General features: G+C 39.9%; 1 protein-coding gene across 3 annotated transcripts; it reads left to right on the top strand.

Moving 5' to 3' along the window:
* Positions 1-235: 235 nt before the first annotated feature.
* Positions 236-25158, top strand: Cyp2j3 (cytochrome P450, family 2, subfamily j, polypeptide 3). Of its 3 annotated transcripts, none has more exons than XR_005504441.2 (9): positions 236-632; positions 4674-4836; positions 6453-6602; positions 7018-7178; positions 11860-12036; positions 14075-14216; positions 17540-17727; positions 19338-19438; positions 22833-22850. XR_005504441.2 is itself a non-coding variant. In NM_175766.4 (9 exons), the coding sequence occupies exons 1-9, from the start codon at positions 423-425 to the stop codon at positions 23009-23011; spliced, it is 1509 nt and encodes a 502-aa protein (NP_786942.1). In that variant the 5' UTR covers positions 414-422; the 3' UTR covers positions 23012-25158. The 3 variants fall into 3 exon arrangements, 2 of the variants coding, with proteins under 2 accessions (NP_786942.1, XP_038965829.1); NM_175766.4 differs by having other exon boundaries at positions 414-632; positions 19300-19438; positions 22833-25158; XM_039109901.2 differs by lacking the exon at positions 4674-4836 and having other exon boundaries at positions 495-632; positions 19300-19438; positions 22833-25158.
* Positions 25159-27112: the final 1954 nt, after the last annotated feature.

Here is a 27112-nt window from a genome sequence, read left to right as displayed (position 1 = left end):
AACCATAAAGACTTTATATATGTGCAAGAGCAAAGTTCTTAGCCAGCCTAGACAAGCTCAAGTGGCTTCTTCCCGGAATCCAACCCACCCCAACCCCGACAGGGGGCGTGACCGAGAGCGTTGAGGCGGGGCCAAGGGAATGTTTGGGTCCTGGAGAAGACTGGGTAAAAATGAAAGAGCTCTTGGGGACAACGCTCTATTGTGGCTTTGGGAGCAGATAAGCAAATCGAGCCAAAGGGGCTGGAGTGAACAGAGCTGGGCGGAGGAGTCTCCAGGGAACAGATGGGCGGGGCCCTGGAGGGACCAGGGGTTTTTAATCACAGGGCGGGCCCATTCTAGAAGCTACAGGAAGTGGCCCTGGGGACCTGCCTCAGCCTCAGTTCAGATTCTCATTCCCCTGAGAGCCTGCTGGAATATCAGCCATGCTTGTCACAGCGGGTTCCCTACTAGGGGCCATTTGGACCGTGCTCCATCTCCGGATTTTGCTGCTGGCTGCTGTCACCTTTCTGTTCCTGGCTGATTTCCTCAAACACCGGCGCCCCAAGAACTACCCGCCAGGGCCTTGGCGCCTGCCCTTAGTGGGTTGCTTGTTCCATTTGGATCCTAAACAGCCACACCTATCCCTTCAGCAGGTAGGAAGAGGCAACAGTGTCTGGCTGTGTCCTGGGACTGGATATTGGCACTGGAAACTGGAGGACCTGGCTGTAGGCTAACACTGACAGCCCTCTAACCCAGAGATAAGGTGTTCAGATTACAAACACTTGTAGATTTTCCTGTTATCTGTCGACGAAAGATTCCTAGTGAGATTTTTATGGACAGAGAACATATTCTGATTTTAATTCTTGTAAATATGTCAGGGTAGATTTGACGATATGATAATCTATCTTCATAAATACATCATGGTGGTTTAAGAAATGGGATGTCTCATATGTTGGTTACATACCCGTCCAGTTTTGTTTTTTTTTAAAGTATGTTCCTCTCTTGACCTGTGTACATATCATTTCTCTGATTTGTCTTTTTGAGCCTAGTTTGATCCTTCTGCGCCTTTGCAGACTGCTCACTTACTGACTTTATCAACACCAGAGAAAGATGTCTCCAGCTTCACTAGGAGTCGTCTGTTTTTCCATTCAGTTCTTGAACCCCCTCCCCACCCCCGCCCTGTATTGGAAAGACTGTTATGTATACAGAGTACACAAGTCCTTATGCTCTATGACCCTCTTTTCTCCCAATGTTCCTTATTATCTACAGTGATCTTCTCTGCTTAGATAGTGAACACTCCAGCCTTGTGTGATTATCCCTGTCACTTTCCAGTACCTGTGAAGAGTGGTTATGTCTGATTATTTTTTACCAATTGAGGCTTTCAGCCCATATGTTTTCCCTCTGTTTCCCGACCTCTTTTTTCTTTTATTCTGCCTTCCCTGTGTGTTCCTTGAATACTTTCCAAATAATTGCCTCTCTATTCCTCTTAGCTCTTTCATTGTATCTCTTGTATATCTTTGTATCACCCTCCCGGCAGGCATCTACTCAGTTATTCAATGCACACATGCAGCTGAGACTTTGCTAACACTATTTCAAGGCAAACAACTACAAATTGTGGAGGACCTTGTCTCCCCTCTATAGCACAGCTCTCTAGGTTGTTGTCTAAACACACACACACACACACACACACACACACACACACACACACACGAGAACCACATCAGACACTAACCTGGGTCTTCAGTGCCCTGTGCAGCTGGAACTTAAAGGCAGAAGTGTCTCTTGTCTTTGCTCCTTACTCTTCCTCCTACAGATCCATCGTTTTGGGGTGGTTTTTTTGTTTGTTTGTTTGTTGTTTTTTGTTTTTTGTTTTGTTTGTTTGGCTCTATTGTTTATTTGTTTGTTTGTTTGCCTTTCGTGTTCAGTTTCCAATCTGACCTTCAGCACTTCCTTTCCCTGTTTTTTCAGAGAGAGGCTGTGGGAGAAGGAGATTTCTTAGCTTTGCCCTACCTCAGAATGCACTCCTCACCTCATTCCCACACTGTTTTTCTCCTAATTTTGACAACTGATTACCAGTCTGCAGCACTTAATGGTTTTAGATGTCCTCCCACTTAATTCTGTACTTTGTAGTTTCTGGTGAGAAATAATTTCCAATTTCCCCTTAAGTGGAAGGATCCCACCATCTGCTTTCAATATTTTTTCCTTTGCTTTAGCTTTCAATTTGATTATGATGTTTATTTGTTTTTTGACTTCTTTGAGGATTTTATGCTGTTTGCATCTTTTACATAGTTTTTTATTTTGCCAAATTGAGAAGTTTTAGCTATTCACATATTTCATGGTCTCCATCCCCCTTCCCCCATATACACAGGCACACTATTTTTCTGGAAGAGTTGTTGCCTCTGTGTGCCTCTTGTTTTTCTGGGACAATGGGAGAGAGAGAGAGAGAGTAAAGAAGTAAAGGCTGGCCATGAGCAAGTAGAGAGAAGGGGGAAGGGAATGGAGAGAGGGGGGAAAGGGAATAGGGAGAGAGTGAGAGTAAGAAAGGAAGAGCAAGAGAGCAAGAGAGTGAGGAAGGGGCAAGCTGCCCCTTTTAAAGTGAGTCAGGCACGCCTGGCTTTTGCCAGGTAATTGTGGAATGGGGAGCTCAGACAAAATGCTAAAGAAACCAAGTTCAGATTACACTTCTTAGGTTTAAGAACTTAAATCAGTGAAGTCTTTCAAGGTCACATATATGGCCCAGTGCCATGTCTCACTAATCTTAAGTGTCTTACTTTTCTTTATTTGGAACATTGACTCTGCTGAATCTTGCTGTTTGAACTTTGCAGGCTATTGCAATGGTTGCACTGCTCGTCTGCTATTGATTTTGCTACGTCTTATACCTCCCATTTCAGTCTGTTGCTATTTTTCTATGTCCAGTTTTTATTTTATTTATCATTCTGTACTTTATTATTTTAATCACTTTAGAACTTCTTTTGCATGACTAACAACGTTGCACAATGGAAAGTACGCTCTGCATTATAATGTCTTCTGGGGGGGCCCTCTGCAGCTTTTAATCCGCAGGAAGCAATTGCAGACAGATCTGGCACACTTGAGAGTCAAAGGCTAGAAGTCCAGGAAATTAGCTGACCTCTCTATCTTGATGGATGGTAAGATAAAAGTGACTGTTTCATATTTGAGCTAGGAATATACATGGGCAGAGAGCTTGTACTATGGAAAGAAGACATTCATTGCCTTTACTACCTTGTCTTGGAACAGTGGTTCTCAACTTTCCTTATGCTCTGATCCTATAACAGTTTCTTATATTGTGGTGATGTCCAAGAATAACATTTTTTGGTTGCTACTTCATAATTGTTTTGATGGTCTTAGGCGACCACTGTGAAAGGTCATAGCCCACAGGTTGAGAACCACTGTCTTAGATGCTGTTTCTCCCTCAAGAATAAGTATGAGATCTGTTGTTGTAAAAATATAAAAGTTAATAATTATAGTTGTCTTTTACCCCGCTAGGTCTGCACCGAGGTGTCCCAAGATATCTGCTAGATATCTGGGTGGAAACACATCCCAGCCGCACACTTTCCTACATTCAAATACTCACATAAAAGAACACACAACACAATAATCTTTGACCCATTTGGGAAGATATAATTGCCCACTTAAACATACAAAGCCCAGTACCATCCATCCCTTAAGAACATTGATAACAACCTGTAAATACACAGAGCAGAATCTTAACATCACCTGCAATGGCTTCTCCCCCTCTCCTCTCTCTCTCCTCCTTTCTGTCCTAGTCTCTTCCTCTTCCTTCAAACGTCTCTCCCGCCCATCCTTCCTTCTCCTCCAATGATAGGCCTCCTTCTATCCTGTACCTGCCCCTCACCTGTACTTTACAAATTCAATGGGGAGGTGGTTCTGGTGAAGTCACCTGAGTTCTGAGTACTGATTAGGCAGCTGTCCTTGGGGCAATGGAATTAGCATCAAAATACAGATAACTTCAGGGCAAACCACAACAGAGATCCACCGTGGTACTCCTTACCAGTTAAGACCCTCCTAAATTAAACCAAATTTTCACTTATTCCCAGAACTTGTCCGTCACTACTATCCATAGTCAATAATCTTTCTTGAAAGGCTTAAAAATCTCAAGGAGACATTCATGAAGATAAAGTTAAAAACTGATGTACATTTCTATGTGTACTTCACTTACATCTTCTTGAAGAAATGACATAGAGTTAGTTACTCAGAAATCTTCTCTGCATAGCAGCTGTTTAAAGGCATTCTCTGGCTAAACAGGGATGTTTATAAAACTATACCAAGCATGCACAGACCTTCCTTGACCTCTGGGCTGTCGTGCAAACTGTAATCTTGCTTTCATTAGAATTCAAAATGCCTCAGTTAGAGAATTCGCTTATTTGTTGCTACCCATATTTCATGCCTTCTCCTAGTGACATTGGGTAGCTGCATACCTAATCCAGACTTGCTAAATTTATTGGGGTTTTCTATAGGGAAATTTGTATTCTTAGTGTGTATCAAAATTGAGCTTAAAGCATTTTGAGTAAAAGTTTCTAAACATTTCTACAAAGGAAGATGCTTGCTTCCCTGTCCTTCACAGTTCCTACATTAGTCCCAATGGCTTTATACATATTTGTCATATCTGGACACACAGACATGGGCTAAGTTGTGACTGCTGTAATATTTTTCAGTTTGTGAAGAAATATGGGAATGTTTTAAGCCTGGATTTTGCTAACATTCCTTCAGTGGTTGTAACTGGCATGCCCTTAATCAAAGAAATCTTTACTCAAATGGAGCACAATTTTTTGAATCGCCCTGTCACTCTTCTCCGAAAACATCTCTTTAACAAAAATGGTAAGTTTCTTGATCAATATGTAGTGTGTTTTTATAATTTTTGTCACATGGTAAAAGTTCCTGTCCATCTGTAAATGAAGCAGGATGCCACATTTCCTGAATGAAAACATCGTTAGGGTGAAACCATGTGTCCTGTACACCGACTCTTGATGCTTTGGTAGTAAGCCCAGTCAGACACACTGTGCTCTCACTTCCCTTTTCCCACTCCCAACCTCTGCTCTAGAAAAACAGATGAATCACCTTCCTACTGATGATACTCTTCTTGTTTATAACTCTTCAAATACAATCATTAAAGTGATGACATTAAGGGGTCTTTAGCCTTCTGGCCAATAATATAACAGGCTGGTTTGAATACGCATTATCATTCCAAAATAATCAGAAGGTCGATATCAGACTATTTTATGGAGATAGGCAAAAGGATTTGAGGATTTCTCTGAAAGTTACAAAACTAATGGAAGCATGGCATTATTGCACATGCCATGATAGTTGGTGAACACTGATTATGCCAGAACGATCTTCCTCCTTGCCTCTAGACTCTCTGTGTTTGGGATACTCCCCCTTCTTACTTTCTTGAGTCATTTATTCACTCTACTGTATGTTTTGGCTAGAACATTGTCCACAAAACTTTCTTACATCATGTGTCTTGTTGTATCCATGAGTGTATTCCTGCTGCTCAACTTAACATATGCAGCAGTGAATTAGTTAACTGCTCTGGATAGCAGCAGGTCACACACACTGCACCTCCATGCCCCTGCAAGATCTCTCTAGATTCACGAGATACTTTTAATAGGTCTTCCTATCTCAATAACTGGCCACTTTAAAATTCCTTGCAGCTTTCACACACTCCCCTCTGGTATCCCTGGCTAAACACCTTCTAAATCTATAATTCATCTTTGCTGCCCTGTTACTTTCTGGGCACCCCCCGCCCCTCCCATAGAGCCACATTCTCTTTCCACCTACATTGTTGGATAATTTCTGTCATGCAGCTCTTAAATCTCATCTCTCTTGCTCCAAGAGCCATGGCAGTTCTCCACTTCTCCCTCTATCCCTCTGTCCATTGCTGCCACAATCAAAAATCCTGCCTCTGTCTCCCTGTCCAGTTATTGGCTGTAAGGCAATTCTTTACTACCAATCAAAGCCATCTGGGGGGCAGAGACCCTCAGGCTGAAGCATGACTTTTGGGAGCTGAATTAAGACAAAGCATTAGAACCAATTCCGAACAAACATGAACTTCTAGACTTGTATGATCAGAGTATGGACTTCAGATCTGGAGAAAACTGAAACGTGAATAAAAGTTGCTCTCTTATAACTATATTTCTTTATAAAGTATGCTTTGTGCCTTTGTCTGAGCTTTTGCATCAGGTAGAATGAATGGGCCTTCATTAATTGTTAATAAGCACATGGATTTTCTGAAAGCACTAAATCCCATTATATGCAAGGAATGCTGTTGTAAGTAACCAGTAAATACCAGTTCCCTTGCTTTGGGATTGTCTCTCTAGATAGCTGCCAAGTGCTTATTGACCTTTCTTCTTTGCACCATACACATGTCCATCCAGTTCATCGGGAAATTTTAAATGAGACTTATAATAACGTAATGTGGAATCTCTTCTTTCCAGGATTGATCTTCTCCAGTGGCCAGACATGGAAGGAGCAAAGGAGGTTTGCCCTGATGACTCTGAGGAACTTTGGACTAGGAAAGAAGAGCTTAGAGCAGCGAATACAAGAGGAAGCCTACCACCTTGTGGAGGCCATAAAAGATGAGGGAGGTGGGCATTTCACAGTGCAGGTGTAGGGGGCTGTGGTCTTATGTTTGTTGAGCAAATTTTTATTAATTGCCTAAGAGTTTATCCTGGGCCTGCTCTGGGCTAGGCACTGAAGATTGAACAGTGAACTTATAGCTCTGACCTCGACCTAGAGAGCTGAAGCCTAGCAAATAAAATGGGTTATTAATCACTTTGTTGACCTTAAATCCTCGTCACCAGTCTGACTTTACAGCCATTGACAGAAACCTTGGTTCATGTCAGCACTGTGCATGTGCTGTGGCCAGAGCCCATCCATTATTTCATTCTCTCCAGTAATTATGCAGGGGAAGGAGCAGTTGAGAGATTGTTTTCTTTATAGATAAATAATACAAACATAAATATCTTTGAATGGCCCAAGTTTCTCTTTTCCCACCTCCAGGACTGCCTTTTGACCCTCACTTCAATATCAACAAAGCAGTCTCTAATATCATTTGCTCTGTCACCTTTGGGGAGCGCTTTGAGTACCATGACAGTCAGTTTCAGGAGATGCTGAGGCTACTGGATGAGGCCATGTGTTTGGAGTCATCAATGATGTGCCAGGTAAGCACGCTCATATCTCAGGAATTCAAACTCAGGACTAATTCAAACAGACAGGCTCCTCTTTTTATATTTTAGAGCTTTTTCAGGTAATGTATAATATCATAAAGTTGAGGTTAATACGTGTATTCAAATCTTTGTTGATGTCAGTGTTTTGATAATATTCAAAACTTGTACATGAAAATAATATTTTTAATATTTAAACAAAGTACCAACATGTGCAGGATGACCTGCATGTGTAAATGTCGTTGTTGTTGTTGAAAACTAACCCTATTTCCAGCTCAGGCTCTCTGTCATTCCTCTGTGTGTGCTGATTTTTGTTAACTAAGACTAGGGTTGGCAAAATGTATGACCTTCTGGTAATAATCCTGCCTTGATGTTAGAGCTTTTGGGCTGTTTCCAAACTTGTGATGTTAAGAATATTGCAATGGATATTCTGGTGCTGGTGTTGATCTGAATCTAGTCACTCATTTGTCTTGAATTTACATCAGCACATTAAAAAAACTAATTAAAAGTTCAAAAGTGGATCCTATTTTTATTTCAATTAATACTTGATGTTGTGAATCTTATAAAACAATAGCATAAAATTTGCTCTTCAAACATCACCCATAGCTGGGGAAGCCTATGTCCAAATTCTTGTCCCTTCAATCATTAGCATCTTCCAAATATTTCCCACAAATTACTAGTCTCTCAGCCTTATTCCTATACATGTAAGACAGTTTTAAAGGAAAATTAACTCCTAAGGTTACCCACATGCTTCCCAGTTGTTTTGCTACCTTGGAATAAAGATATGTGAGGGAGTGTACACATTTGTATGTGTTTAAATTATGTGTTCTCAAGGGACCACTTTTCCTTATATCAATTGCATGCCACTATTAATTTTTTAACTCTTTCACTAAAAATGGTGCTTTAATTTTGAAAACTGAAAGAACATGTAACAGAAAAAATATAACTGTGACCACTGCACACGTAAGAATCAGTTACAACAAGGGTCAGCAGACATCCAGCCACATATCATGTGTCCTACTATTACTGCCTCTGACCTGGAATTATGGAGCAAACTTAGAGTGTCTTTGTTATATTTGTGCTGGTTACAACATCTAATGGGCTAGAATTTCCTTCTGAAATAGAAGAGTTGCTCTTGAACAATGGAGTTCTGTCAACTTTATAGTTTTAAAATTTTTTAACTAATTAAATAACAATGGTTGTCATTATGATATCTTCAGACATGTACCACTATGATTTTACTGTTTCCTCTCAGAAAATGAGCTTGCTCCCATTCTCCCTCAGTTTGCTCTCTTATCAAGTATACTGGATTCTATTTTCACCGACTTAGGTCTCCAGATCTCCTTTCTAACTTCCTGCCTTGAAAATTCAGGAGTCTTTTTTCCTTTATTTACTATGTTTCTTGTAGTTTTTGAAATCACTGGTGTGGATACCATTTCTGGAATTTTTTAGAGGATCTTTTAATGGAGTTACCTAGTCTTCAAAGTTTAATCTACAGTATTAGTCTTTGAGATGAAAACAAACTTCTGAAGCAACAACTTTGTGTCTTGCAAAATACAAAAACACACATAAATTGAATTGGGGCACTTTAGTATATCACCAACAGCCAAAGAGTGGAAACAATGCTAAAACTACTGAGTGTGCTATAACATCTCAAAGTTATTTAATTTAATGCACTGTTAAATGTATGTATAAGTGAATGAGATACTTGAAGGAAATGGGGCAAGGGACAAGAATAGGTGAAATAATTTAAAGGAAAAAAGGAGAAGGGGGGAGGGAAAGAATGTTAGCCACTGGGTAAGACTAAAATAGGGGACAGAGAAAAAAGTAGATGTATCAATAATAAAAATGTTCAAAAGTAAATGTAAGAACAGGAAGAAAATGTAAAATATAAGTATTATTTTAAAAATATAATTATTATTTTAAAACCAGTAAGATAAATTGAATATATAAATAAGGAAAGCATAGAGTGCAAAATAAAAATGAAAATTAAACTAAAGAAATCCTAGTGCCAAAAGTGAGGCAAGGTATATTCATAATTAGATGAATAAATACGGGAGAGAAAGTAAAATTAAGTGCGCAAAGCAAAATTTCTCAGCATATCAAGGCGCTTACTACAAAGACTGACAACATGAGTTTGATTCTGGGAATTGACATGATGGAAGGATAGAGCCATGTCCCTCAAGTTATCCTCTGAATCTCCAAAGATGTACCATGTCATGTGAGCATAGGCACACACACACACACACACACACACACACACACACACACACACACATATAATGTATGGGTTTTTGCTTGCCCTTTGGTTTGTGTTGTTGCTGAGTTTATATGGGTAAATGCCTTGTGTCTATCAGAATTGTCAGAACACAGCCACCATGTGTCTTATTTACATATCAGGAGCCTTTGCTGACCACACTTAGCTTTGCATTCCATGGAGTAGGCATAACCTTTCGCCATCCCGAGATTCCTCAGATCTTACCACCTGGGTGTTTCTTTAACAAAAGGGTATCTCCCAAGTACTTTGGGAGCTGGAGAAGAAATCACAGCATGGAGATGAATGTACGCTGTGAGATCCAGACAAACTGCCTTTATACTTCCAGGGCTTCCGATTCCCTGCTGGTCGAATGCACTGTGGGTATCCTATATACCCCTAAAACTCCAGAGATCTCTTGCTCAACAGTAGTGAAAGACAGATTAGCTGAAGCGTGCATGTAACCTGCTGACCTCAGACTCAGAGCTACTGCACTCAGGGTCAGATGCTGCTGAGGAGCTCTGTTCCTGCCCACTGAGGGTAGGGAGTCTCCCTAGCCACTTCCCAACCTAATCCAGGATCTTGCTATCAGCCACCCTTGGGCCTACTAGTATTAGCTCCCTCTTCTGTCCATAACCATCTCTCTAGATCTACCCTCACCCAAAGGCTACAGTGAGAGAAAAATCTGAGATTCTCTGATCCATGAGTGCTCCATGATTTCGGGCCTCTGGGTGGCTCAGTTTCTAGCAATGTGTTCTCTGACAAATTGTCACCTAGGTACTCCACTTCAAGTGAAAATCAGGACAAAATGGGACTTTCTCTTCCATTGACCCACTAATGAAAGGAATCAGTTTGACTAGCAGCCTCACTTATCGGCTTGTCCTGTAGAAGGTTGACTGCCAACCTTCTGATGCCAGACCTTTAGAAGAGGCTTCTGAGCTTCCCCCCAAGGCAACCCTCTGGTTCAAGAGTGTCCTGCGTATTCTTCTTCTTTGTCTAGGATCTTTTCCTTCCCTCCATGGATTCCCAAGCTGTTCCTCTATTTCCCCTTGGGATAGAATCTGCTTTCCTTGTCAGTCTTTGCTACTAGGCTCTCACAAGCAACTTCTAGCACATCATGTTACCCAGAACTCCAACTTTGTAAGCTTTTACAATACACTTGGATACACATAAACTTTAATGCTCTCTCTTCTTAATTAGGACTGTTCTTTTTGTCTAACCCTCTTTTCTTCTTTTCCTCATTCAAGATATCCCATGTGTTAAGCATGGGCTGCTCTGCTTTCCCTCAGACGTCATCTAGAAAACCACTCTCCGGGTTTCATTTTCAAATCTCAGGTGCTTCTATTTTGGAAGTTTCCTTTTAAACCAACATCAATTAGCTATAAATGCTGTACTACATATGATAATTGTTCCCCTTCTACTGAAACACTTATTTCCCTTCATTGAAAGTATTAAGATGTGAGGAACAAGAGAGATCAATTGGCATTTAAAAGCAGAGACTGATTTTGAAGAAGTCCCAAATTTGGTTCCTAGAGCTCAGGTTGGATAACCACAAAGTCTGTGACTCCAGGAGACCAGATGTTTCTGGCTTCCATAGGCACCCAAATTTATGAATTAATTGTACCCCATATACATAATTAAAATTAAATAGTATTTTTGAATTATTAAATTTTGGGAACTAATTTGGCATTATTTTATGGTTTATCGTTATCTGAATTTTATTGTTTTAACTTATTAAATATTCTCATTTAACATCCCCAACTATAAATCGAAAAGACTTTTATAATTTCCTGTTACTTTAGTCCTTGCCTTAAAATTTGATTATTGTAGGGGCTACAGAGATGGCCTAAGCTCTTAGGAGTATTAGTTGGTCTTACGTAGGACCATACCTTAGTTTTACAGCATCTGAACAGTGATTTTCAACAATTTATAACTTCAGTTCAAGGGGCTTCAATGTTCTCTTCTGGCTTCTGCAGGCACCAGAATCATGCAAAACATACATACACATAAAGTAAAATAATCTAAATAAAATTGATAGCCTTAAACATTCAGCATCTGGGATAATTATTTTTGACATCTCTAAAATAATGCAGATCTTTAGAAACCCATTCTGCAGTGGTGTCTACCTTACTATCCTCATGCTTTTTCATTTATTCTGATTTTAACAAGAATATATACAGTTAATTGCTTTTTATGTTCTCTTTTAATCACATCACCTAGTTTTATGATTGGAGCCTTTTCTTCAGTTCCATTTAGGGTGGTAAAGTCCTTTGCTGGTAAAACTGAAATGTCTGTGGAGGGTGGGGCGATGGAGAGAGAGTCAAGATGGCTCCACTGTCCCACTGTAAGACAAAAGGGAAATACAAGACTGTTTTGGAATGTGTCACCATGTGTCTTCATGACTGTCTTATTTTTCCCAATCAGCTCTACAATATCTTTCCAAGGATACTTCAGTATCTTCCTGGATCACACCAAACACTTTTCAGCAACTGGAGAAAACTGAAGTTGTTTATTTCTGATATTATTAAGAATCACCGGAGAGACTGGGATCCAGATGAGCCAAGGGACTTCATTGATGCTTTCCTCAAGGAAATGGCAAAGGTGGGGAAGATGCTGCAGTATTGTCTTCTGTGTGTGGAAGAAGCATCAGTTTAATGATTTCTGATTGATCCTACAATGTGTTTCCTTATTGGTTTGACATGGCACAGATGTGTTCCCTCACAGCACTGTATCATCCTTGCATGCCTGTTCTTCAGGCAAGCTTTGTGTGGAAATAGTGAGAACTCAATTCTGATTCTACAGGACACAGATCCTTTTTGCTATGTCTTCTTCTTTAATCTTCAATGCCAGGACAACAGCATCTATTTCTCCCTGATCACTACTTCCACATTTATATCTCATCTCTTTGATTATGAACCTGGAGCTACCTCTTATAAGAATATTTCAGGATAATCTCTGTTTTTGAAAATTACTCACACATACAAGCTTTATTATGGAGTATTATTTAATATGCACAGGAATAAATAGATGGACATCTGAGGATAATTACTTGGCACACTACAGGAAAATTAAATGGAAAGGATATAGTACTTAAGAGGTATACAATTGCATTTATTTAGGATTATTGGGGACATTAAAAATAAAGGTCTAAGCCATTTGGTGGGAGACCATGACAATGCTAGACACTATCTTTATGCGTTTCTCTTAGCTTTTATCCATATGTGAATGAGCTGCATAATAAACAAAAGTAGCAATTAAGCTTCAGAGGCCAGTTTTGTTACAAGTTGGTCTAGGGTCAGTTACTGACTGCATCTTACCCACCCATCTCTGCAAGATAAAACAAAATATACCTGAATGCTGAAGTTTAACTTTAAGATTTAGATGAAGCCCTCTAACTCCCATAAAAACATCCAGTGATACACAAGACCCTAGACAGCAGCCAGTTTGTTAGGGTTGTTACTTTTGCACCATTATGACAATACTTGACAAAAAGAGCACAAAATAGATTTATTTTGGCTCACAGTGTCAGTAAGTCGGATCCATCACTACAAAGAAGAAATGACAGAGAAGTTAAGCTCAAGGTAGCAAAATGCCTATGGTGAAGTCTAGTCACATAATGACACATTAAGAAGCAGAGACCAAGGCAAGATCTAAGGCCTCGATATAACTTTAAGAGCCATGCCCTTAGTGATTGGATGCATCCAGATATTGCCTACCCCCAATATTACAGAACCTCCAAAAAATACTTCAGACTACTAGGAATCAAGAATTCAAAACATGAGCCAGTAGTAATTGTGCAATTTCATTGCAGATCCAAACCATATCACAAAATATACAGCCTTGATCTCACCAGGTATCCTAATGGTGCACATTACTGGATCAGTGGTGTAAGCTAGGATAAATTGGGTCCCTCCTCTGACCAGAGGCCAAATAGTAAATTTTTCATCCTCTTGGTTTTTTTTTACTTGTCTTTGATAATATTAATAAAAGCAGTGTTGTACTTTTGTCTTCAGAGGAAGAGATAACTAATTACTTGTCCCATACAAGTATTAAACTATCAATATTAAGAGCAATTGTAACAAATTTATACTTCTAGAGTAAGCTGATGAAGATGATGTTATGTCATAAAAATAATTGATATAAACAGAAAAGTCTTAACTAGAAAAGATTACCAGTGAAATCAGAAAAGCAGTGAACAAAGAGAGCTGATTGGATTCTTTCTGGCATCAACAAAATCATTTGTTGAGCCTTGACTATGTACCTGTGGTATCTCACAATATTGATAATGGCATGTTAATGTGTGTTTTATACTCTCATTTTATCAACATGACACAAAGCAGTGTTGAGTGAATACCCTAGACAATATATTTACTTAGTGATATGGCTGATACTAGAAGACAAATATGATTTTTATCCCATCTTCTTATCACTGGACAAAGGTTTTCCAAATGTTTAACCAGAAGAAGATAGTTATAATGATTTTCATCAACCCAAGTGCCATACTGCTTTGGACAGCTTGCAGAACTTGGGAAAGGAAAATTCTTCATGAGAAGACCAAAAGGAATATCACTTTTCAAAACTCTATCCCAAGGTCTTGACTCAAAACCTCTGAATAAACAAACACACATTGCCTTTCCAGTACCCAGACAAGACTACTACAAGTTTCAATGAAGAAAACCTCATCTGCAGTACTTTGGATCTTTTCTTTGCTGGTACAGAGACAACATCCACTACACTGCGCTGGGCTCTGCTCTGCATGGCCCTGTACCCAGAAGTCCAAGGTGAGTGTGTGCTGACTGCACGTAGACAAAGTGGAGTGATGCTTCTACAATCTGTGGTTCAAATGGGACTAGAAGATGGCATGGAGGGGTAGGAAAAGGTAGAGTACCTGGGAGGTAATGTGCACTTGGAAAGGGGCACATTCTCCACATGTTTGATCAGGATTGTGGTGGGTCCATCTCATAAAGAATTGAACTTAGAACAAAGCAAAGAAGAGAAGTGACAATGTGGTAAGTTCCAGCAAAGAGTCACTTTACCTCAGAGTATCCATAGATTCCCTCCTTTGTTTTTAACAACACATTCCTATTTGCCCTGGAAATGCCTTAGTCTGGTTTCTGGAGTCATGTGATGCGCTTCTCTTTGCCCATTCTCCACCCTCCCCACCCTGCGTGGTAGCATCCCTGTGTTGCCTGTCCGCATTCCTGTGTTGCCTGTCCGCATCCCTGTGTTGCCTGTCCGCATTCCTGTGTTGCCTGTACGCATTCCTGTGTTGCCTGTCCGCATTCCTGTGTTGCCTGTCCTATCTTGCTGCTCTCCTTATTCCTGCATCTAAGTCATGACATTGGGTCTTCCATCTACCAACAATGTACTGTTCCAATTTCTGCCAACTCTAGAAGAATTTTGCAAGGCTCCACCTGTCTAAGGTGTTTCCCATTTCTCCAGGAATTTACTGACTGGGGAATTGTCACTTTCTTCCTCCAGAGAGGAATAATGCTCCTCCATCACTGAGCTTTATATATAACTTTAACATCACTTCGCTGCCTGTTGTCCATGACAAAGAATTATCTGTCTCACAATTTCTCTTCCTCTACATATAGAAGATTTTAACAGGTGCTTGTTAGGATCGCTTTTTTATTCCATGAATCATTTCCTATTTTAAATTGTAGCTCACAGTTTATTCATTTATAAAGTCAATTTAGTACATTTTGAAAACCAAACAGAGCAAGAGTTCTGCCCATATGATGAAGTCAAATTTGCCCATAATCTTTATTTCATCTTTGGGTGAGTGACTCTCTGTGCATGTATGTATGAGTTTATGTGCATATGCATGTTCAGGCCACAAGCCAAGTTCTTCAGAAGCATAGTTCACTTAAAAAAAAAAAGATAAGTTCTTTCATTAACCTGGAATTCAACAAATAACCATTGAGTCCCAGGGGTCCGCTTCTCTCTGCATCTCCAGCATATTAGAACTACAAGTTTTTGCCATCACAACTGACTTTTGTATATAGCTTCTAGGGACCAGACTTAGGTTCTCGTGCTTGCAAAGGAAGAATTTTTACCAACTGAGCTATCTCCCCAGAGTAACCTTTTTTTATGAATATAAAATGTGTACTTAGTATGTATATATCTTTACCTATTATATATTTTGAATCACCATTTAAAATGAATTTTTTTCTGAATGTTATACAACTTTCTTGTTGTATTTTAAGGGATGTGTGAGAATTCCATGGCACAAGTATAGGAGTCATAGCACAGCCTGCAGGAATCAATTGTCTCTTTCACCATGTAGACCCTAAGGTTTAACTCAGGTCACTAGGTAATTCAACACTGTCAGCCGTCTAGCTAGCCTAAGACCACATTTTTTTTACATTTAAAATCAACTCACTTAGATAAAACATTTGACTCCTGAAAATAAGATGCCAACATATTTAAATAATACAATTACAACCATGTTCATTTTACAACATGCACAATAGTCAAGAGATGGTAAAAAACAGAGAACTCATGGGCCAGGAATAAATAAAGTATGAAATATATATGGATCAAAAGAAAATTAATCAGACATAAGAAGTTCATTTTAATTTTTTGATTTATGTAATGTATATGAGTGCTTCACCTGAGTATGTATAATACATGCTCGTCTTGTACCTAAAGAAGTCAGAAAAAAAATCAGAATCCCTGGAACTCTAGTTACAGATGGCTGTGAGCCATCATATGTGTGCTGGGAACCAAGCACAGGTCCTCTGAAGAAGCAAGAAGTGATCTTAACCACTGAGTCACGCACCATCTTCTCCAGAAAATGAAGTCTGATGCCCCATTAATTCAGGGAATTATTCTAACTTAAAAAATATGGTTCCCAAATTACAAATACTCTACTATCTAATGGAAATAATAGTCAAATTGTATACCACATAGAATTAGAATACACAGAGAGGGAAAACATTATTTGTAACATGGACAGAGACCTTTTCACAAAATAAAGTTTGAGCAATAACATGTACAACAACATGAACATATTAAATGCTGGTGAATTACTGAGGTAAAAGTGGTGAGAAAAGTGGCTGTGGTTGGTGGTCCATACCATTAATCTCAATACTTGACAGATTTGAAACAGTTCAAGATGACCCTGGCCATATAGATGAAATCCTGCCTCAAAAGCCATCATGGTAATAGCAATAAATTTTACATTATATAAAATTTGTATGAAATTAATTTTCACAAGTAAAGTAATAGTAAAGGGCACAAAGTTCCAAGTTCATTTAAAATGAATTGTAGAACCAGACAATCAAACAAAATTAGTTCCACCTCTATTACTCTTGAGAAAGAGGAGTCATATTGATAGACAGCTTGCAGAATCAATCACTTATTACTGTAAACGTTTGTGTTACTCTCAAAACAGCCTCAAGGTGAAGCAGACTAATCCCAAAAGAAAACTGAATCTCAAAGAATGTAAGAATCTTCACCAGGATGTGTCTAGCAAAACACTGCTGTCCACAGACCACAGACATATATCTCCTTAGATATTAGACTTCAAAGATGTGCTGCAGTCTGAACGTTTGTGTCCTCCTTGCCAAACTCATATTCTACTCTAATCTCAATGTGATTATTCAGGAGATTGGTGCCTTTCCAAAAGAAGTACCAGAGAGATTCCTTTTTCCTTGGTAGCATGAGGATACAACACGTATGAGACAGGAAGTTGTTGTCTACCAGGCAAGGAAACTTACAGTGTCTTGATCTGTGGAGTTCCAAGCTCTAGAACTACAAAGAATACATTCATGCTGTTTTGTAACCCACTCAGTGAACGGTGCTTGTTTGTAGGAACCTGACAAGATAGTGCTGTGTGCATACCTAAGATACTTAGTTCAGATTTTATATATTTTATATATTTTATGATTACATTGTCAGCTCGAAGGAAGTTATTGAATTGACAGTTTTATTTTTAAAAAAGCTATCTGAAGGTTTGAGGAAACTTTTATTTCTTTATATCTTGGATGCTAAGATGAAATAAAAGCAGATGAGGTCTCAGAGACAGCTACTATATTGTTAGAAAAAAAAGCATTGAACTTTTAAAATTAATAGAATTTCCTGTTTTGTTTTGTCCTAGAAAAAATGCAGGCTGAGATTGACAGAGTGATTGGCCAAGGAAGACAGCCAAACCTGGCAGACCGAGACTCCATGCCCTACACCAACGCCGTCATTCACGAGGTGCAGAGAATAGGCAACATCATCCCCTTTAATGTTCCCAGGGAAGTGGCAGTTGACACCTATTTGGCTGGATTTAACTTGCCAAAGGTAACCACTTTCCCAGTCTCAGATCCTCCAGTATATCTCTACCATCATCCTGGGTGCCTAAAGTTAAAAAGTGACATGAATTGCTGACCTAAGAAATAATTTCAATGAGAAAGGAAGTTTACTTTTTTGCTAAAACTTTCTATGTGTCTCGGCGGATATTCAAATCTATTCTGAGGAATCTAGAAAGGAAGATTCTTAGATCAGATGTATTTAGGCCAAACATGGCTTTGCTTGCTAAGGGATGACACAGCATCTTTCTGTTCTAGTGGTGGCAAAGGACGTTTGCTGTGGAAGCAGAAAGCTACCCTTGTGGTTACTATTCCCTTTACTATTGAGCAATTCATAGCTTGAAGTTTGGTCTGAATTTTTCCCAACGCTCTTTGTATTTCTTCTGTTCATTGATTTATCTTCAAATAACCAAACCAACCTTTTCCACAGACCCACATCAACTCTGGGTACTAAGAAATATAAATGGCTATGTTCAAAGGAGGCAGAGAACCATAGCCTGGAAGCAGATAGGCCTATTTCAATGCTGATTTTACTTTCTACCACAATAGAGGCACATTACCTAGCCAAGTTACAGCTTCAGTTTCTACAAAATTCATTCAACCCAATCATAGGCTCCATATGGGTATAAGGATGGAATTATACATACATGCACGCGCGCATGCGCGTACACACACACACTCACACACATATATATGTGTGTGTGTGTATATATATATATATATATATATATATATATATATATATATAATCTTCCACTCAGAATAGAATCTAGAATCAAAGGAATATTTATTAAACACCTGCAAAGTTTGAGTCTGGCCTAGGGATACCTGAATAATGAGAGACCCTGCTTATAATCTCTGAGGACTACTCACAGGAGAGAATGTTGTTTCTCTGTGATGCTGGCAAGTTGGGGTGAAGAACGACAGCTAAAAAGCACCAGTGCTGCTTCTGGAAGAAGATATATTGGAGATGGGGACTGAAGGGGAGTTAAGAATTAACCATGTGCCGAAATGGGGAGGGATATTCCTTTCAAAACAAGAAGCCTTAAAACATGAATGGTCTGGTTGAGGTCATAAACGAAGACTACTATGGTGGAAAACCAGTAAGAGTGGAAGGATAAAGCAACAACAGGAAATGGCTCACTTTGGTGACTCTGGATATTGTGTCATATGTGCCTTGATAGGGATGCTTTTTCATACATTCCTGGGTCTTTAACTAACGGTGTGATCTCTTTGATAATGTATCGGAAATAATGGAGAATCAGAGATGAAGGAGATCTATCACACAGCTGCTATGGTCTTAATTAGGTAGCAGATTCATAATCCCATGGGAGCTTTTAAGTCTTCATATCAGGCTTATACTAGCCACTTTTAGTAAAGTAGATCTATCCTTTAATGAGACATAGTCCACCTACATTTGTAAATGACTGAAGTGTATCAGACAATAACAAATCAGTTGGGGAGAATGGGGAAGTTCAGGGATCAAGTATCTTGCATTTTGGAGCTTGAGAATCACCTTTGTGGGAGTTTTCATTAAGTCGTCACTTTCTGCCATCATTTCTAGGGTACTATGATTCTAACCAACTTAACTGCACTGCACAGGGACCCTAAAGAGTGGGCCACCCCGGACACCTTCAACCCAGAGCACTTTTTGGAGAATGGACAGTTTAAGAAGAGAGAATCCTTTCTGCCTTTCTCAATGGGTGAGTTGTGATGTGCAGGAGAGAATTCAAACTTCCTCCATATATTTTCCTTCCTCTCTTTGCTCTAGTTCTAATTCTGTGCTCTAGTTGGGATGTCTCCAGATGAGCATGTCTATTGTGGATCTATCTTTCTTTTTTTCAACTAAAATTTTTATATAATATATCCTGATCACAGTGTCCTCTCTCCCAATTCCTCCACTGTCCATTGCCCTCCTTACCTTCTCACATACTCTATGCCCCTTCTTTCTCTTCCTTTCTTTAGAAAATTAAAAAAAACAGGCAAACACACACACACACACACACACACACACACACAAACACACACAAGCACACACAGAAAGACACACAAGGAACTGAAAAGAAACAAAAGAAACACACACAGAGAAACATACACAAAGATTTGAAAAAGGAACAAAAGAAACACACACACACACACACACACACACACACACACACACACACACACACACTCTCACACCAAAACCCATAAAACTAGGAAACCATATTATACAAGCAAAACACATATCAAGGTAAAGACCAGCAGCCATTTGTTGTGGCATGGAACTACATCAGTTCTGTTGTCTGGAAGACATTTTTTCTTTGGAGTCATTCATCCCGTCTCTAGCTCCTGTCACCTTTTGACCTCCTCTTCTACATAGTACTCTGAGTCTTGAAGGTAGGGGTTTGAAGATATTCCATTTAGAATTGAGTCTTTAAAAAAATCTTTTAGCCTTTGCACTTTGTCCAGTTATGAGTGTTTGTGCTAGTTCCCTTCCACTACAAGAGGAAGCTTCTCTTATGATGGCTGAGCCAGGAACGAACCTAAAGGGATAAGAGAATATCATATGGAGTCATTTTAGTGCTCTGTTCTTTCAGCAGAACAGTAGAATTTTCTTTTTCTTATAGGCCTGTGCCCAATTTAATCTATTGTTCATGGCTATCCAAGAAGTGTTAGGTGTGGCTTCCATATCATGGAGTGGGTTGTAAGTCCACTTGTGTAGTGGTTGGTTACGTCTACATTTATGCCACTATTACAACAGCATATTTTCTAGACAAGTCACCATGCAACACTGTAACTCCGGTCATAGAGATTGTAAGACATGCAGGACTGAAAGGCAGAAGAAATCTCTCAGGCAAGAGACAGTGAAATAGATTTGTTTTCTTCAGAGTTTGAATGAAGTATTCTTCCCCCAGGTATTTCACTTCTCCTCCGATATAAAAAGACTTTCCCATCTTTATGAGCTTTACAATAAAAAGAGCAACACAAAGTGATTCACAGATGCCTTGCTATTAGGAATTACTTTATACCCTCTTCTTTATAGACTTCATTAGCAAGCACACTGTCTCATGCATAAGAATCTGTTCGTCTATAATTAGAGAGAAAATGGATTGGTATCTTCTTTATTCCTGTAGACAAATTCAATATATTCCAAGAATATGTATTAGCACACTTGGGCTATTTTTAGACCTGATCTCCATTACAACTAAATTGTAATTCACCTCCTCTGTTACAATTCCTTTTACTGTAAAGTTCACTGAATTCATGTGTACCAATGTCTTGCTGCATAACAAGTGATCCCAATCTACTAGCTTACAGATATCATTCTCATGTATACAGGTGAGATAAGTGATCTTGTATGTGTAAAAGCTGAGCTGGTTACATGAAAATCTGCTGTGACCTCACCTGAACAAAATAGTGTTATTTCCATATTTCCCATTGGCAAACCAGCTGTCTGTTCAAAATATCCCAAAGGGGAGGACAGAGACACACAGGCCTGGTAAGGTTCAGGCTACAAATTGTTACATCATGACTTCCGCTGCATTCCGGTGACCTATTCAAGCCACAAGGCTAACCAGAACTTAAGGGCAGGGGAATTATTGCAGTCTTTGATTGGAATAGCACTGAAGAGTCAGTACACATAATATGGAACTTATGGAAGAGGGCGATGAGATCTACCCTGCTTTCAACATCTCTTTCTGATGGAGTAGAAAAAAAAAGTTCAGTTGCCTAAAAATGTTCACACTGGTGTGGCATAATGAAAACGTTTCCAGGATTAGCAGTTTGCTAAAAGCTGTCAATATTGTCTGCCCCACTCTGACCTTTGGAATGCAGCTACTGTTCCACCTGCCTTCTCTCAACTTCCTATGTGCAGCATCCGTATATGAAGGAGATTCCATTGTCAGCTACTTTTTGCTTGGCAAAAGAAAGTAGGCATAGGGTTATTTACCTGTGTAATATTAGGACACATGGCACAATTCTTGAAACTTCAAATCCTGCCTGTTTATTGACCAAACACATGGCAACTCCATGCTAGCAAGAGTCTTTGCACCTCAGTACATCAAATCACTGACTTAGAGGAGCTATGCTTAGGAAGAACTTTGACAAAAGCCTGGTCATTTCTCTCATTTTAATACTGGTGGAATTCAAGTGTGTTATGTGAGGTGAAATGGCCCAAGCACAGTTTTAAGCAGGCAGTGGTGGTTAGCTGGCTGCCATTGCAACACAACTGACATAAAGCATGTGGAAGGAGGAAAGGTTTATTTTGACTCTTGCTCTTGGATCTATTCTTTGATTTACTCTAAAGATTTCAAATTCAGTATCCCTTGTTTTCATCCTTTTTAAAGCATGTTCATCCTCATGAGCTAATTGTGAATACTGCCAGCCATGGAGCTGTGGCAGGACGCAGACTGCATGTTTGTCAAGTGAGAAAGATTTAGCGCTTTGAAAATGAGTGGGAGCCCGCTGCTGAGCTCGGGTTCCTGACATTTCAGGTCAAGTTTTATCCTGAAGGAGGAATTCTTCTAGAAGAATCTTGGGAACTTACAGCAGAGTTGATTTTGATTCTATTAACAAGTTACCCATCATATGCCTAGGCATACTTAAGATGAAGACGAAGAGAACAAAGATGAATTAAATACATTGCTTGAACACACAGGTGAAAACTATAATGTCCGGGCTATTTAACACACAGGTACTGAAAAGTTTTGCCTGTAGCATCTACTTTTAATGGTTAAAATGTATCTTCAGATTGTTTGCTGCACCATTATCTGCTTTATTGTTTATCTTTGTTAAGTGAGTTTGAAAAGCACTTGAGCTGTTCACACACTCCCAGTCAGCACAGGCCCTTTCTCCTATTGTCCTATGCCATGCTCTCCCAGGATGGCCTGGTCCCTGAGAGCATTCAATTTGTGATCCTGGACTTTTACTTCATATGTTTGGAGGAGGCAAAGCAGATGCTAGACATAAGTAAACAATTTGTGGGACTTGAATTCCAGCATCTACTCAAATTCTTCAAATGGTAGCTAGGGACACCAATTCCTGGACGTACCACTGGCGGCTGAGTAAATTCATTTTTGTTTGTTTGTTTCGTTTTGCTTGTTTTTTGTCTTACAGGAAAGCGAGCATGTCTTGGAGAACAACTGGCCAGGTCCGAGCTGTTCATTTTTATCACTTCTCTTATCCAAAAATTTACCTTCAAGCCCCCGGTCAACGAGAAGCTTAGTCTGCAATTCAGAATGTCCGTCACCATTTCCCCAGTCAGTCACCGCCTTTGCGCAATTCCTAGGCTGTGATGTCGAAGAGGAAAGTATGAAGAAATGGCATCTGCATGGAGGACACTGGTGTCTGCTCACATTGAGGGGATAGAATTAAAGATGACTGAGGGAGTGTGTGCAATGAGACTAAGGAAATTGAATCAAGTTATGGGTTCATTAAGTAGAAAGCCACTTGTGAGCTCAATGGTACAGCTTCACGACTGACATCTTGCAGAGAAAAATGATTCTTCCAGAAAAGAAAATGATTACGGGATCATGGAGAATGGATTAAGTGACTATGTAAATCATAAAAACGATCATAAAATTTATACCTTTACTTTGCCTCCTATTTTTCTCCTTTCATTGATGTGCATTTGCTTCTGGACTGCAGACATAGTTCAGCTATATTGCTAAAAGGAGTAAATAAGAGTTACTCTGATTCTGCGGTGAAGGCAGTATAGATGTCCACCTAAAGGCTCTCCTATTTGTCAGATCTATAGCTGCCTTGCCTTGCTCTGCCTCTAAGTGGTCCATTTGAAAGTCAGTCTGGCAGGATGACTCCCAACAGGCAGGCTAAGCAAGTGCTATAGAAGCAGTTTCTATGAATTACTTATAGCAGTAGGATCTTGACCTTGGACCCAGGATATGGTAAGGAGTAACCACAGAAAAACAAATTCTGGAAGCATTCTGATTCAGGAAAGATTTCCTATACCCATTTAACTTTTTTTTACCTAGAATCCTCCACTAGAAGTTTGTCCAGAAACATTCTTTCATAGGACTTGGCTATGTTGGATATGAATGTCACTTGCCTCTAAGATTACATCATTCCAGTTACTAGCCTGAACATACTTGGCCCTGGCACAACATTTTTCAATGGGGAGTATTAAATGAAAGAAATTTTTTTCTGGGTGTGATCAGTAAGGGCAAATAACAATGATAAAGTAAGCTACTGACAAGAAAATTTGACCTCCTTACTATTAAAACAACAAAGTTGCCTAATGAAGGACATCACCCCAAAATTTTTTGGTTCCCAAGAAGCTAGGCCTCAGAGATTTAAATGGGTTAGAGACAAAATCACCAATACTGGTGACTTTGTGATTCAGTGAAAAGCTGATTCGAGCAAAACCTTGAGAAACAGCACCATAAACCATGATAGCAAGCAAGCACTTGTGTGGGGTAGCCTGAGGTTCCATTCCAAGGTCAGGGTATCTACAGAAAATGGGTAATGCTAACTCCTACACCACACGTTTGATACTACACAGTAAATGTGTCTCTGTATGTGTCAGTGTTAGAGTAATAAAAGGGGCCAAGAGGCCAGGACATTTAAGAAGTTTCGAAAAGGACTGACTGGGAAGCCAAAGCTGGGGATCTGATAGGAAGGTCAGAGCCCCTGTACTAATACCATAGCAAACCAAACAGAGAGTGGAAAGCCTGAGAAGCAATGGTAGTGTGAGTGGGAACAATATGAATCAAGGCTTGTGAGTGAAGTTTCAGAACGGAGTCCAGCTGCAGAGAAAACAGGGCACTACTACAACTAGACAAAGAAGTGGGTTAGATGGATGGATGGCCGATTCAGACAGGCAAACAAGTAGATGGACTGATAGCATTCAAATAGACCAGGAATACCCTGGCTGATGGTCTTTGACACACATTCTTGGTGAGGACCATAGTGACTGCAGAGCTTGGTCTCCACCTTTTTATGGGATCCAGGTAGGGAGTTGATAGGCCTCTTTTCTTGGTTTGGTGTGTCCAATAGTTTTCTTTTGCCTGTAAGCTCAGACATTCAAAACTGTTTCTTGCACAGGGCCAGATGCTGCTGCATTGGATAGCCAGGCTCCCTGCAAACTGGGTCCTTCCCTTTATTAACAAAAGTGCTCAGAAGCCCCAGTTGTGACCCCTGGAGCACACAGCCTCTTCAGGTTACATAGCATGGCAGGAAAGCAAGTACAGCCTCTGATTGCCTAGACGCAAGGCAGCTTGAATAGAAACTCCACAGCTTTTCTTCACCTGTCAGTCATTTGTAGCTTCTAGCATAAGCTATATATTAACTTAGAGACCTCTGCTCAATAGCAACTTACAAGAACAAGACACTTCCTTATTCTCATAGGCTACTGTTGCTGTCAAGATCTAAACCTTGGAGCCTGTCTGTGTTATTCACAGTGTTATTAAAAGAGACTTACCTAAAACCTGTCTTTGAGTTTCTCTCTGGAACTTTGACCAAATAAAAGACTATCCAAGTTTTATTGAAGATTGCTTACACCCATGTGCTCCTTCAGTCTAAAATCACTCCAATAAATTCATAGTTTGCCACATGTTTTGTTCTTGGAATAAGTCATTACTTTGCACTGCATGGGTGGCTCACTGCTGCTGTCACTGCAGGCACCCGTCCAGCTGCACTGTCGTCTTACATCCTCAAAGTGGAGTCAAATATGCTTGCAAAATGGAGTATCTCAGAGCAAGACACAGCATGATAAACTACTGCTTATATAATACGGAGTCATTTACAGCATGGCCTTGCCTAATCTTGACACAATAAGTATAATAAAGATAGAAATACCAGGACCTCATTCTATTCCCATGAGTGCATTGAGTCCTAGTATCCTGTAACCACAACGAACCTGGAACTTTAGAAAGCAATTCACTGTGACTCCTAGTGGAAATTTCCACCCACGACCCTTCTCTCCATTTTTTGTAACTTCACTGGAAGTGGCATGAAGTATCAGTCTCCTTCCCCTTCAAGAATTATATTGAAAATAATTGTGAATGAAATCTCTAAAAACCATCCCTGCTTTGTTTTAAAGCTCCACCCTCTCCCTTCTTCATTTTTGCCTGGCACATAGTAGATAAACCATTTGAGGCACTCGATTGTAAGAGTTGTTAGAGATGAGCATCTCACAGCTTTTCTCTGGATTTTAACCAGCTGTAGATTTCTGTACTGGTGTCTGTTTGCTGCCAGAAGAGGTTTCTTTGATAAGAGGTAAGAGCTACATTTATCTGTGGGCCTGAGGATAAATATTTATAATGAAGTTTGCAAATATGTTGGTTTAGGAAAGTTGGAAAGTGGGTTTCCCTCTAGCATCCATACCTTCACCGGCCATGGGTAGCTAGGAGACATATCTGTAAACAGGCTTTACAGAGCCACTGCCTACTTCAGTTTGGGGCTTCCAGGTCAAGTGTGTTTCTGGATATTGGGAACTGACAACATAGACTCAGGGGGGACTCGAGAAGGGCTGAAAGGGTCAACAGGAGATAGGAAAGGGGGTGTTTTACCATGTTCTGCTTAGTTCCCTGGGAAATTGGGTAGAGAGTGAGGAGACGCCACAGCAGAGGGTCTGCTGCAGACCTGGAGAGGAGTCTGAGGGGACTGGATTTGGAAGAACAGCAGGAGACAGAAAGATCTGCAAACATTCTGCTTCCTTAGCTGGAGTGGCCCGTTTTCCCTGGAATACCTGCTGAAACTGGAGGAAGTCTGGGATAAAGCAATGGATAGTATAAGAAGAGATACAGGGGAGGATCTATGTGATCCAGTGGAGATGGGGGGCAGGGAAAGGAGACCATAGCTAGTGGTCTGATGCAGAACTGGGGATAAGACTAGGGATTGGATTTGAGGTAGGCAAGGAAAAGTAACCCACAGTTAGTTAGCTTACCTGTTTCCATCATTAGTCATTAGGCCTTGATACTATGTACTTAAAATGCTAAAGGGTAAACTATTTTCAATAGGGACTACTATTGTTTATCTCGTGGCAAAAAGGTGTCTAATAAAAGTGGCCAACAGGTTGCCCCTGCATAGAAAGGCTAAAAAAGACCCTCTGTCTAAAGTCTATCAATGGTAACATAGTTTCAACAGAACTCCCTTAGCAAAATTCTGTCAGATAATGGGAACACAAATTTAATAATGATTTTAATTTTAAAAAATTCATCTACATACTACATGGTCTTACGTTCTCTAAAAGTTTACTGGGAAACTTGCAAGCCCTACTGTCTTAGTCAGGGTTTCTATTCTTGCACAAACACCATGACCAAGAAGCAAGTTGGGGATGAAAGGGTTTATTCAGCTTACACTTCCACATTGCTGTTCATCACCAAAGGAAGTCAGAACTGAGACTCAAGCAGGTCAGGAAGCAGGAGCTGATGCAGAGG

Source organism: Rattus norvegicus, chromosome 5 (genome assembly GCF_036323735.1).
Source record: "Rattus norvegicus strain BN/NHsdMcwi chromosome 5, GRCr8, whole genome shotgun sequence".
Taxonomy (NCBI): Eukaryota; Metazoa; Chordata; class Mammalia; order Rodentia; family Muridae; genus Rattus; species Rattus norvegicus.
The sequence above is the reverse complement of the archived record's forward strand: the minus strand, read 5'-3'. Positions and strand labels throughout refer to the sequence as shown.

Bases quoted from the DNA above. Each gene is read 5' to 3' on its own strand.
- Cyp2j3 (NM_175766.4), top strand. From the start codon at position 423: ATGCTTGTCACAGCGGGTTCCCTACTAGGGGCCATTTGGACCGTGCTC. The intron at 12,037-14,074 runs GTGGGGAAGATG...TTGCCTTTCCAG, and splicing joins TCCTCAAGGAAATGGCAAAG to TACCCAGACAAGACTACTAC. The intron at 19,439-22,832 runs GTGAGTTGTGAT...TTTGTCTTACAG, and splicing joins CTTTCTGCCTTTCTCAATGG to GAAAGCGAGCATGTCTTGGA.